Here is a 12,284-nt window from a genome sequence, read left to right as displayed (position 1 = left end):
ATAATTCTTGCTCCTCCTAGATATATTCCAACATCCTAGTTCACTCCTTTATGCAAATGGCAAGCTGGTCTCAATGTTGCATCAAGTAAAGGACATCATGTCTTTAGGGTAGAGCATTTATTTCATCAATGGCTTTAGTTGCCTTATCCTTCATAATATATGTCTGGGTACTGCTGTAAATTTATAGGCACAGTATATTTATTGAAAAACTGGATGCCAAAATACCCAGCGACTTGCTTGAAAACAAAAGTTTTATATCACTAAAAATAATTGGACAAACTATGTTTTAGACCTTTGATCTTAAGCCCACTGACTGCATTTCCTTAACCCAGTTGATTTGAAAGGATATTTTTTTCCCTTATTGTTTCATTTTGATAGTACTTGTAATATGAAATACAGCATACAAAAAAAAAGTTGAAACAAGACAAATTCCTCTATTTACTTTGTTGACATGAAGTATGTTACCAGCATATTCTACAACCCCAGAATTCCATACGTAAGGATCCTGCATCTTTAAAGCTAGATACCATGTAGGTTCTGCATATATATTTATCATTATTATTAGTCTGTTCCTGGAGCTACCTTGCTAACTCAAGAAACGGCAACCAAGTATGAAAAAATAGCGATGTGAAAACATTTTCAGCATAAAATACAATGCTTTCATCTAAATATCACATTTAAAGTGGAATTCTAAATGATTATTAAGTAACAAAAGATTCTTATAATACAAGACCACATTTTTATCTGATACTGAGGGAATGTCTTGTACTGTTGCAGTTTTTAGGAAGCAATAAACTCTGATAAATGTGATATTTACAGAATCATGCATTTGTGTCTCCGACATTGTCAGACTTCTGTAGCTGCTTGAAAGGTACTCGAAATGGCTTGTGTGCATCTGTAGTGCCAGGGGACTGAATTGGTCGCAGTGCAGATGGTGTCCCATATTGTCCAAGGATCTTGAGTTTACTGCGTACTTCCCGTGTTCGTTGCTCCAACCTGATTAGCTTTGGGTTTCCAACTATCTCATGTTCAACATATTTTGGAGAATCATGATTCTTTCTAATGCCAGTCTTTGTCACTCTTGAATCTTCCATCCCATCATATCTTGATTCTGATTCATCTATCTGCTCCTGTATGCCTTTGCCTGCCACAGTTCGTGCATCTGTAGATAGTTTTGCAGGATATGCACGACTGTCAAACTGCCCATCTAGCTTCATATCACCTTCGTGCAGCAAAGTCTTCATATCCTGAAAAGCAAAACTATCACATTTTCATCTGCATTACATTATTACAAAGACTTATATTATCATCACTTGCAATTTTCAATGAATATAGTTACCAGAGAAGGCCAGTGACCCCAGGTTTTGGAATGGTACAATGCATACGTCAGAGGCTATTAGGTGTCATTAGAGTGAAAATAACTTCTAAGCAAGTGCCCTCATCTACTACCTGTAAATACCAGTTTTAATACTCTCACCTTTCATTTTATCAACCATCCTTTTCATGTTGCATCACTTTGATTTCTTAATCTATTACTCCATTCACTCAACTTTATGTCTGGTCCTTAACAAATCTACAGCTAACTGCATTTGTGAAACCCCTTAATTCAGTACGCTGAAAAACAGTTTGTTGCAGAATGGTTGATAAGGTCAAAATGAAAAGTGGATAGCAAGAAATTAACTACCAGCCAATGATATTGAAGGAAGGATGAAGACACAAGTGTCATCATTTCTGTTCCTTCTATTTCTGCCTTTTCCATTCATCATTTTTTTCCCATCCTCCGTCCTTAGTTTCTTATGAAAACCCTACCAAATTTTTTAAGAGCTGAAGTATCTCCCTTAACAGTAATAGGCTGTTACTTCTGAAAGTGTGTGTGTGCCTGTGTGGGTATACTAATAATAAGAGTAATTACTAACAGCAAAAAGAATGGGGCCAGTCTCACCTTAACACTCTCTTTTAGATGAGTTGCAGCTTCTTGTAGGTGGGGACTACGTGGTAAGGTGGTGATAACAGTTAACTCTGTTACATGCACACAACCAAATCTTCCTCCTCTATGCCCACGCCAATTACCATTCAACACAGATATCACCGAGCCTATTACAACACTATCTTCAACCCCACAGTCCTGTTGAAAAAAAAACTTGGTGATTAGAAGCCTCTGTTTTGAAGTCATGAGATATAAAACAAACAGTGATATATACCCAGTTTTGTTTCACTAATAACAAGGTGGAGAACCTGTGCCTACCTTGAGGCCTCCCCAAACCATAAGGGCAACAATATTAACATGATGATCAACAATGTGAACTATTTGAGATCCCCTGTCGAGCTGCCCCAACCTCAACACCACTCCAACTATATCCACTTCTTTCCATAATGGTTGGAACTCCCCGGATGAAATCAAACACAGAGGAGTCACATAACGAGAAAACTCCTGAGAATTGATTGCCGGGAATTCTTTTATCTGTTTCCATCTAGTCTGTCGGGTGGCTGTGAACTGGAGGCTCCCATTCCTATTGGAATGGAATAAAACTGAGGAAGCATGAAAGAAAATATAAACACATAAATGGTATCATCATGTGATGGAACATCAGTCAGCTGTTACGCAAATATAATGCAGAATGACAAAATGATGGCAGCTTGGTGTCAAAGTCAGCCAATTCAACTCAACCAGACTTACCAGAAGGATAACCTAAATGCTTCACTGTATTTTATGAAACCAGCAACACATGAAGTGGTAAGGAATAAGGACTTGAGGTGTCCTGCTCTGCTAACCCAGCGGAAGTCTGTGCAAGAGTTTTTTGCTCCACATGGAGAGCATTACTCATCTGTACCACTTACAAAATCATGAATTTTTTTAGTTATCCTGTTTGACAAGAAATAGACAAGTGGGTGCAAGTATTTCCAAGTTTTACATCCTAACAATGTCTTACTTCATACTGGAAGCAGCTTTGTCACTTAATATCCTCCCTACCTGTAACCAGCTGCCATGAGGTTATGTACAACAAAGTAAGTATGCTCGATAAAAGCTTGTATAACATCTTCTGAGGGTCTCCATATGGTTGCCATGGCTCCTGACCCATCACAGTCCACAATACGCACCTAATGCATAAGAAGAAATAAATTTCATGTTTACTAAAATGTTGTCCAAAGATTTTTGTAAAAAAAATAACACAATTACATAAGATTTCTTAGTACAACTAGCATGGTTTTGGATATTGCAAGAAGGCGTTTGTACTTTTGTAAAAAGATTAGTGAACCTCTTGTACACCGAGAACAAAGGTGGCTTGCCACAGCAAAAGTTAACCAAATTTTTAGATAAAGACAATTTTGAAGGAAAAGAAGATAGCATTTACATTTATGGATACATAAGAAGAATTTTATCCCTGGGGATAGGGGAGAAAGAATACTTCCCACGTATTCCCTGCGTGTCGTAGAAGGCGACTAAAAGGGAAGGGAGCGGGGGGCTGGAAATCCTCCCCTCTCGTTTTTTTTTTTAATTTTCCACAACAAGGAACAGAGAAGGGGGCCAGGTGAAGATATTCCCTCAAAGGCCCAGTCCTCTGTTCTTAACGCTACCTCGCTATCGCGGGAAATGGCGAATAGTATGAAAAAAAAAAGAATTTGATGAATATAAAAGTAATATGAGGCTGGTCAATTTTTAAAGCCCCTATGTACTGTCCTATATCATAAACCATGTAGGTGTACCACAATTATTTAAAGCATAAACCTTGTTACTGGAACACTAATTCTAACAATTCATGTAATTTATGCTGCAAAATATTCTTTTTGCTACTGAAAAATATTTTCAGTCTCACTAACCTGTTGTTGTTTGAGTAAAGTGATTTCCAAAGGAAGAGTGCTGATGGGGAATGCAGTCAAATGCAATTTTATTAAGTACAGACTTCATTAATTCACCTCTACAGATCAGTACTTACCTTTAATAATGGTGTCGCTTCATAACTGATCTGCTTCTTGGCAAGCCTGCGGTGAACTTCAGCGTTAATACTTCGTCTTTTCTCTTCTGCTTGTCGCTCCCGCCAAGACCTTGCAAGTTCTACTTGGTGAGGTGTCAGTAAACTCTGGTGATAATATATATATATATACTGCATTATACATGACAGCTAGGGAGTGAATGTTTACAAATGATGCTAATGTTCACTTCACAGTATTATCTTGTAATTTCTTTTTCTTTAATACATGTGCGCTATTTTCCTAGTGACTGAGGTCGCATCCAAAACATGAAAGCCACAGGGGATAAAAAATCCTCATTTGGTACTTTCCTTTGTTACTTTTGAAAATTAATACAGGAAGGGAAGATTTCTACTCCCGTTCCTCTTAGTCACCTTCTACGACATGCCAGAAGTACATGGGCAGTGTTCTTTCTCACTTACTCCCACCTCGCTAGAGTGGGAAAAACAATTAGGCATAAAAACACTTCTAATACAACCTCACTTTACAGAGCTCAATGCTCAATTCTTTGAAGCAATATAAATAAAAAGCACTAACCATAACTCGGATCCAACCCAACCTCTAACAAACAAAACACAGACAAATCATTATCATACAACCCCAGAACTCCAGCAGTTTTGAAGCTGCACTCAAGCAGGAAAAGGAAAATGATGGAGTTCCTTTGGGTGAAAAGCTTCTTTACAAGATGATTCCTTTTGGAACCACTAATGATGAGAGAGCCTTGTCAGATGCAACTTCTTGCTCTTCCTGTAAACACTTGCAGATGAAATCAGTTGAAAAAAAATAAACGCTCACAGTAATGGCTAAGCAAGCACTGATGAACTGCCCTCCTAACCTAGTACCAAAGTCCATTTCACCAGACATGTATCCATCTGAAACCACACTCCCAAGGAATATACGAGTTGCACTTCCTTGTCCGCATTCTGGATACCAACCAACCTATTAATATAACAATGATTCAAAATATCTTATTTCCTCATGCCCAAGATGCAACTTGTATACTGAAGACTGTGCAATACTACTCAATTGTCCTGTGCTCACTCCACAAAGACATACACACATCACAACAATTCTTAACCGGTGGTCCTGCCTGGTGGACATGGCCAGTTCCTTAAGCACTGTATGGGGTCTACAAATGGGGGTCTATGGTTTACACTGACCACTTGGTATGCCCTGATTCTGCCCAATGACAGCAAACTATCTGTATACCATATCAACCCAAAACATTGCATGCACCCCTATAACCCTAATAAATATTCAGGCCCCAATAGCCAGAGCATCCTTCACTTCATCATTCCACCTCGTTTTTTTAACTCCTCCCTCTGCTTCTGATAAATTAATCCTTTTATCCATTCATCACTAATCCTCTCCAAATGTCCATTTCACTTAAGCACACCCTGGTCAGCTTCTTCAATCTGGTAATCCACTTAGTGACAATGAGTATATCTACTAAATTACTTAATGTGAGTCTGTTTTACTGGTGCTACCTTGCTCAAGTAGGGGCCAACAATGCTGTTTCCGGTGGGGTGGCACCGGGAATGCACTGAAGGCAAGTAAGTATATGTTTATTTATTTATTTTATTATACTTTGTCATTGTCTCCCACATTAGTGAGGTAGTGCAAGGAAACAGATGAAAGAATGGCCCAACGCAACCACATACACATGCATATACATACATGTATATGTATCTGTCTATGTATGTAAATGTTATGTATGTGTATGTATATGTACGTGTATGGGTGTTTATGTATATATATGTGTATATGAGTGGATGGGTCGTTCTTCATCTGTATCCTGGCACCACCTCGCTGATGTGGGAAACAATGATCAAGTATAATTATGATAAAATAAAAAATAATAAATTCAAGCGGATATTTCTTCAAAAAGTTTGACCCACTTATGGAAAGTTCTCTAGGAAAAGGTTGCAGTTATGCTGCATCAATAACCCTAACAAAAATGCCTATGAATCATACGTCATTTGAATCTGTTACTTTGTTCATATGAAAATACTGAGCCAAGGTCAACACTTCAACTGGGTAATTTTCTTAATGAAAATAGTTTCTCAAAACTACTGTATTCTTCTTGATCAAGGAAAATATCTTTTAACAAGGACCATACCAAAGGATTTAGCTTACAAGTTCAAACCAATTCTTTTCTCTCTTAATTGATTTCTACCAGATTTTCTGAAGTTTGATGTTCCAAGACCAGATTACTCCTTTTTCACGACACTCTGTAAAACTTAATACTACTCTGTTAATAACTACAGATAATTCAGCATAAGAAAATCTAAGACCCCCATATCCTTAAGCTAAGCAGATAATGAGTTATAAATGCATAACTTATTTACTAAAATCTATTTCTTCTGCTTTTACTCTGAAGAGCATCAACAAAGCTATCCTTCATTACATTACTTTCATATCGCTTTCTAGTCAATTACGACACAGGAACTACCTCCAAACTACAAGGGTCCAAAGTTTTGTCCATGAGGTGGGCAATGTCACGACCCATGGTGAGGTTGGAAATCTCCTCCTTAGTCATGGGCAGCTGATCACTATTATCTTCAGGGCTCTCTACTGTCTGTTTACTAAATTCCCTTTCCACTTCAGTTATCATCTGAAAGTAAATAAAGAGCATATATGGAATAGGAATTAATTCATTTTCTAGTTTTAGTGCACTCAGATAGGACAAACAATCAAATGCAACCAAAAGAGTTGAGCCCTAGCACAACAGTGGTTACATTAGTTTGTACACAAACAATAATTAGTCAAATCAAAATACTATCAAAAAATCTTTAGCTCCATAAACATCAATCAGCTTGTTCTTATAAGAAGAATGTGTGGCCAGCCATTCTAGTCTAACTTTTGTATAGGGCAATGCAATACCTGCATGAGATTGGGTTGGGAAAGATACGTATTACATGCCGTCATCATGAACTGGATTCTTGACTGGATCAAAATTATGTACACATGACGTTTTTTGACAACCCAGTTTTAACTTGTGGTATATTTTTCCGTAATGTCACACGAGCAAATGCAACACCTATATATTAAGCATCATAGTAATAGATTCTTTGCACTTACCAAAAGAACCAGTTCAGTAATGATATAGGGATATATAAGAAGTCAATACAGTAACTGTGTTGATGTAGAAAAAATACATGCTCAGCATTATCATTACAATTACAGTATTGACTTTGAGTTTTTTCTTTATATAATAATAACACCTGAAATAATACTGAGGGGATTTTTCTCAATATATGGAGTGTCATTCAATACTCAAAACATGTAACACTTGTTTGTCTGATATTGAATGAAAGTTAAAGCTAAGTCATTAGCTAAGGCAGAAAATGCCACATCAATAAAGTTCTATCTCTTTAAAAGTTTCACTCACATTACATTCTTTTTTTTTTGTGTGCGTTTGTTTATGGTACTATATTTAAAACAAATGATGGAAAATTCACTTTCTGGGTCATATTCTTTCACCATCACACTCCCTGTGAAGAAAAAATACTATGGCTCAATCAAGCTCACTGAATGTTATATGACAAGAATGAAACATCCTTTGACTGGAAATACAGAAAAAAATGTTGGATGTAGGAATATGACCAAATTAAGCTCAAGCATGATCTGTGCAATGGCTCCACATGTAAATCTTCTCTATAATATAGGCAAGTACATCTTTTTCCATAATGAAGCTTAGGAAGGTGTTGAGAACACATCCATATTCTTCCAACAACTACTAGGTCCAATTTGTGCTGATTTGCCATACATACATTTTGCCAGGAGCATATCCTATGTTCATATTGAAGAGATTTATACTGACAACAAGCACAGTGTAGTGTACAAAATAATATTAGAATAGGACAAGGGAGATTCTAATAATCCTACCTGATGCATAGTGGTCTCTTTCTGCTGCTGAGTTTCTTTCAGTATTCTCATGTGTGCTTTTTCTCCTCTAAATAGAGACCTGCCATTCAAACGCTCAAAGTACACCATTGGATACACCCTAGCTAACATCAAAGTCATTTGACCAACAAGGCCTCCATCATTTAGTGTTGCTCCAATGTTAGTAGGAAGTGGACCCTTCTGTGGAAGAAGGCCAAGGCGTGCCCACCAACGTGCTCTTCGAGTCATATTTGTATGCAAACGAAGGCGAAGTGCAGCTGGTGCCTATTTGTTGTACAAAGAAAAAAATGATAATAACAGCATGATCAACTCTTAAAAAAATCAATTTTGAAGCACAATGTACTTCTTTCTATAAATGAAAAATATATAAAGTGTGGGGAAATACCCTAAAACCTGTCTCAGTGAAAAGCAGCAAACACCTTACGAAAAAAAGTAGAACAGGGTGGTTACTGCCTCCTTAAATAAATGGTAACCTGATGTTCAGCAATCAACAGCAGAACTGACTTGGTTACAACTATCCAGACACTAGCAACTAAAAATCAATTTGTATGAACCAATAGCACCTATACTAGAGTAAGGCTGATTTCTACAGTAAATTTCAGGAAAGGGAATTCTATCCCTAATCAATTGAGGTACACAATGAGTATGCTCTTTAATGGAGAGGACTTCATATTTCAATAATTTCTTGAGTGAATGTTGTAACATAATTTTATGATCAGAGAGTAAGTAGTCCAACTATGATCCATGCAAGCCAGTATAATGAGAGTTCCTTTAAAACTATACATAAATTATGAAATGATAAGTGTTCTATATAAATGTACTTAAATCTGGTCAAATACTATTAACTGCTAATGCAAAAATAGGGGTAGCTAAAGACATAAGATATTAAAAAAAAGGCAAGATCAGAAGAGAGAAAAAGAAACAGACTGATACATACACAAATGTTGCTATACAGATAGAAAAGAAATATATACCTTCAGTTTTAATGCTAGTATTTCAGAATAATTGCCAAGTGGATGCACAATGATGCAGGTGAATAAGTTTTGACAAATAAAATGCTAACAAATAATCAAAAAAATTACTTCAACAGAAAAATAAGAAAACGGAACCAGGATAAATCAGTCTCAAATAATTATACTATTCTATTTCAGAGTAATTTAAAATCTACGAACAGAAGAAAATCTAATGATGCAAGATCATTCTTACCTCTAGGGGATGGCAGGCAGCTGATGATCCAGTCAGCTCAGCACCATGAATTACAAGTTTTGTACCTACTCCTACCTTGCCATCATGGATTATCCGCATCATTGCACTATCAACAACAGCACCTAAAAAATAACAAAACTACTCTTAAGTACACATCTTAGCAAATAGTTATTCCCAAGACGGCACATGGGGGATCTCCTAAAAGCAGTTTGATGAGTAACAATATTCATGCTTTCAAGTGCTAAACACCCTGAGAACCATGCCCCCCAAAAAATGCAATAAAAATTATGCACAATGGCAAGCCATTAAACACAGAAAAAAATTACTTTTGCAAAACTGTGGTCCCCTACCCTAATCGCACAACCTGGCATAGAACTGGAACACCATATTACCCATTAAGTAAACATCAAATGCTGGAATTCTATCTCTAAAGTTACATATATACACCAACTTACCAATGCTATACCAGCCATCAGTGAGCTCTAGCATGGATGCCTGGCAATTAGGGCTCTGTGCTCTGATTTCAGCACATGGAACTCTAGCTGCTCCTTGATCTGCAATCTGTAAAGGAATTTTAGTGTAAAACATTTTGTTGTCACAAAGCAATAGGGCAGGGCTGCCCATTGCTCTAAGGATTGTGTGCTAACCTTTTAATTCAAGCTCAAGAAAACAGTCCAGAAATGAAAGCTGATGGCCATATTGCTGACTACCTGCTACTTTTGATGCCATCTTCCACTTCAAAAAAAAATCCTTACCATAATACTGGCCACACAGAGAATCATAGTCTTTTGTGGAATATCATCCTGCTCAGTAATCTTCCGAAGTATGGGACGCTCAGCACAATCAATCTCCCGATCATAGCGGTATTTCAGCCTAGCTATGACACCCTCCAGTGTCAAAACTTCACTAAAAGGAAATAAAAATACTTGTTAAACAACTTTATGTATACACACACATAAACAGAAAAATACACATAACTAGAACCCTGGCATAGGATATGCTGGACATATCATTAGGTAACCTATATAGAAATCCTGCAACTTCAAGGCTGTTGTGCTTCAAGCAGGAAGAGAGTAAATGGGCTCATTTGGGATGAGAAAGCCCTCAATGAATGTGTGTTCATTTCCAGCAGCTGTATTTACCACCTGCAGAAAGAGTTCACTAACACCAGGTGAGGAATAAACACCCTATATCATCAGTATCACATAACCTTAAAACTTCTTTTACTGGGCTCCTGCAGCTTCAACGCTGTGCCCCCTATGGGAGCCGGGTGAGGTGGGCTCCTTTGGGGTAAAAAGATCCTCAACAATGCTGTATCCTTTTCTGTTCATTAATGATAATACAACCTCACTGAAGTGATTTCTCACTTGCAATGTTACCATTTGTTAGTGGAGTCCTTTAACATCCATGCCAAAAAAAAAGAAAAAAGAAAAAAAGAAAGTTTTGCAAAAATTAAAAAAAATATTTGGAAGGTGAAAGGTATTATTAGATTAAGAAAATAAATGGGAGTGGCACAGACAAGATATGATGTAGTAGTAGTAACTAGCAAATGGGCAAAAAAGAGATGGAGTATACTGAAGGGCTGTTACATGTGTCAAATGATAGAGTGGAAACAGGTGGTGTGTTTGAAATGAGGTTGCATTTGTGGTCAGGGAGTCCTGGCATATTGTTTGGTGAAAACAGAAGTGGTGGGGAAGGCCTTCCCTAAGAAGTGTGGTAAAGTGTCAGAAGTGGATAGGACTGCTGCTTGGCTTCTCAAGAAAGGGGGTAGAAGTGTTCTTAATTGATTAGACTGGCTATTCAATATATGTATGGCCCAAGGTGAAGTATCTGAGAACTGGCAGAATGCAAATACAGTGCCCTTCTACATAGGCAAGGGATACAAAAGTAAATGTTCGAATGCAAGTCTGTTGTGTATACCTCTATGGTGTGCTGATTATGAAGGTAGTGGCTTTTTATTAGGGCCAACTATCTACAACTGAAACTAGAGATGGTGGTTTCCTTACCAGTTAAGTAAGCGTCTTTCTAAGGCTGCTAGTTTCCACACAATCCAACGGTAGTGATTTGTTACCCATGTTGGGGGAAGAAGTCCTGGATGAACTCCTGGCATTGCTAAGAATCCTTGTTTTATCTCCTCCACACCAATGCTACCATCCACACCAGGAACTACATAGCATCCATCTATACAGTTTACACTTCCATACCTGAATAATATAGAAAGAGAATATAGATGGGTTAGCTATCAATGTACCAAACACAAGTAATCTACCATGTACAATGAAAATATAACTAAAATAAAGTTCCAGCATTAAATATATGAAGAGGAACTGGATGATTAACATGGAGGTAAATGGCAGCAATTTATTTAAATATCCATTATTTACATGCTAAAGGATGAACATTCCCTAAGAAACCATAAAAAAAAAGGGCACATCATACATTTTTTTTTTTTTTTTTTTTTTTATACTTTGTCGCTGTCTCCCGCGTTTGCGAGGTAGCGCAAGGAAACAGACGAAAGAAATGGCCCAACCCTCCCCATACACATGTACATACACACGTCCACACACGCAAATATACATACCTACACAGCTTTCCATGGTTTACCCCGGACGCTTCACATGCCTTGATTCAATCCACTGACAGCACGTCAACCCCTGTATACCACATCGCTCCAATTCACTCTATTCCTTGCCCTCCTTTCACCCTCCTGCATGTTCAGGCCCCGATCACACAAAATCCTTTTCACTCCATCTTTCCACCTCCAATTTGGTCTCCCTCTTCTCCTCGTTCCCTCCACCTCCGACACATATATCCTCTTGGTCAATCTTTCCTCACTCATTCTCTCCATGTGCCCAAACCATTTCAAAACACCCTCTTCTGCTCTCTCAACCACGCTCTTTTTATTTCCACACATCTCTCTTACCCTTACGTTACTTACTCGATCAAACCACCTCACACCACATATTGTCCTCAAACATCTCATTTCCAGCACATCCATCCTCCTGCGCACAACTCTATCCATAGCCCACGTCTCGCAACCATACAACATTGTTGGAACCACTATTCCTTCAAACATACCCATTTTTGCTTTCCGAGATAATGTTCTCGACTTCCACACATTCTTCAAGGCTCCCAGAATTTTCGCCCCCTCCCCCACCCTATGATCCACTTCCGCTTCCATGGTTCCATCCGCTGACAGATCC

General features: G+C 37.9%; 1 protein-coding gene across 3 annotated transcripts in view; it reads right to left on the bottom strand.

Moving 5' to 3' along the window:
* Positions 1–100: 100 nt before the first annotated feature.
* Positions 101–12,284, bottom strand: part of LOC139766369 (uncharacterized) — a 33,488-nt gene continuing 21,304 nt past the window's right edge. For all 3 annotated transcript variants that reach the window (XM_071694905.1, XM_071694907.1, XM_071694906.1), the window contains exons 9-19: positions 11,088–11,285; positions 9,837–9,987; positions 9,537–9,642; positions 9,082–9,203; positions 7,858–8,139; positions 6,422–6,583; positions 3,936–4,079; positions 2,972–3,099; positions 2,246–2,510; positions 1,943–2,125; positions 101–1,247 (exon numbers count right to left, since the gene is read on the bottom strand). In XM_071694905.1, coding sequence (XP_071551006.1) covers positions 822–1,247; positions 1,943–2,125; positions 2,246–2,510; positions 2,972–3,099; positions 3,936–4,079; positions 6,422–6,583; positions 7,858–8,139; positions 9,082–9,203; positions 9,537–9,642; positions 9,837–9,987; positions 11,088–11,285 — 2,167 coding nt within the window. In that variant the 3' untranslated portion in view covers positions 101–821. The remainder of the gene's footprint in view (positions 1,248–1,942; positions 2,126–2,245; positions 2,511–2,971; positions 3,100–3,935; positions 4,080–6,421; positions 6,584–7,857; positions 8,140–9,081; positions 9,204–9,536; positions 9,643–9,836; positions 9,988–11,087; positions 11,286–12,284) is intronic.

This window comes from Panulirus ornatus, chromosome 57, assembly GCF_036320965.1.
Source record: "Panulirus ornatus isolate Po-2019 chromosome 57, ASM3632096v1, whole genome shotgun sequence".
NCBI classification, from domain to species: domain Eukaryota; kingdom Metazoa; phylum Arthropoda; class Malacostraca; order Decapoda; family Palinuridae; genus Panulirus; species Panulirus ornatus.
Note: the sequence above shows the minus strand (reverse complement) of the source record. Positions and strands in the feature narration are given on the sequence as shown.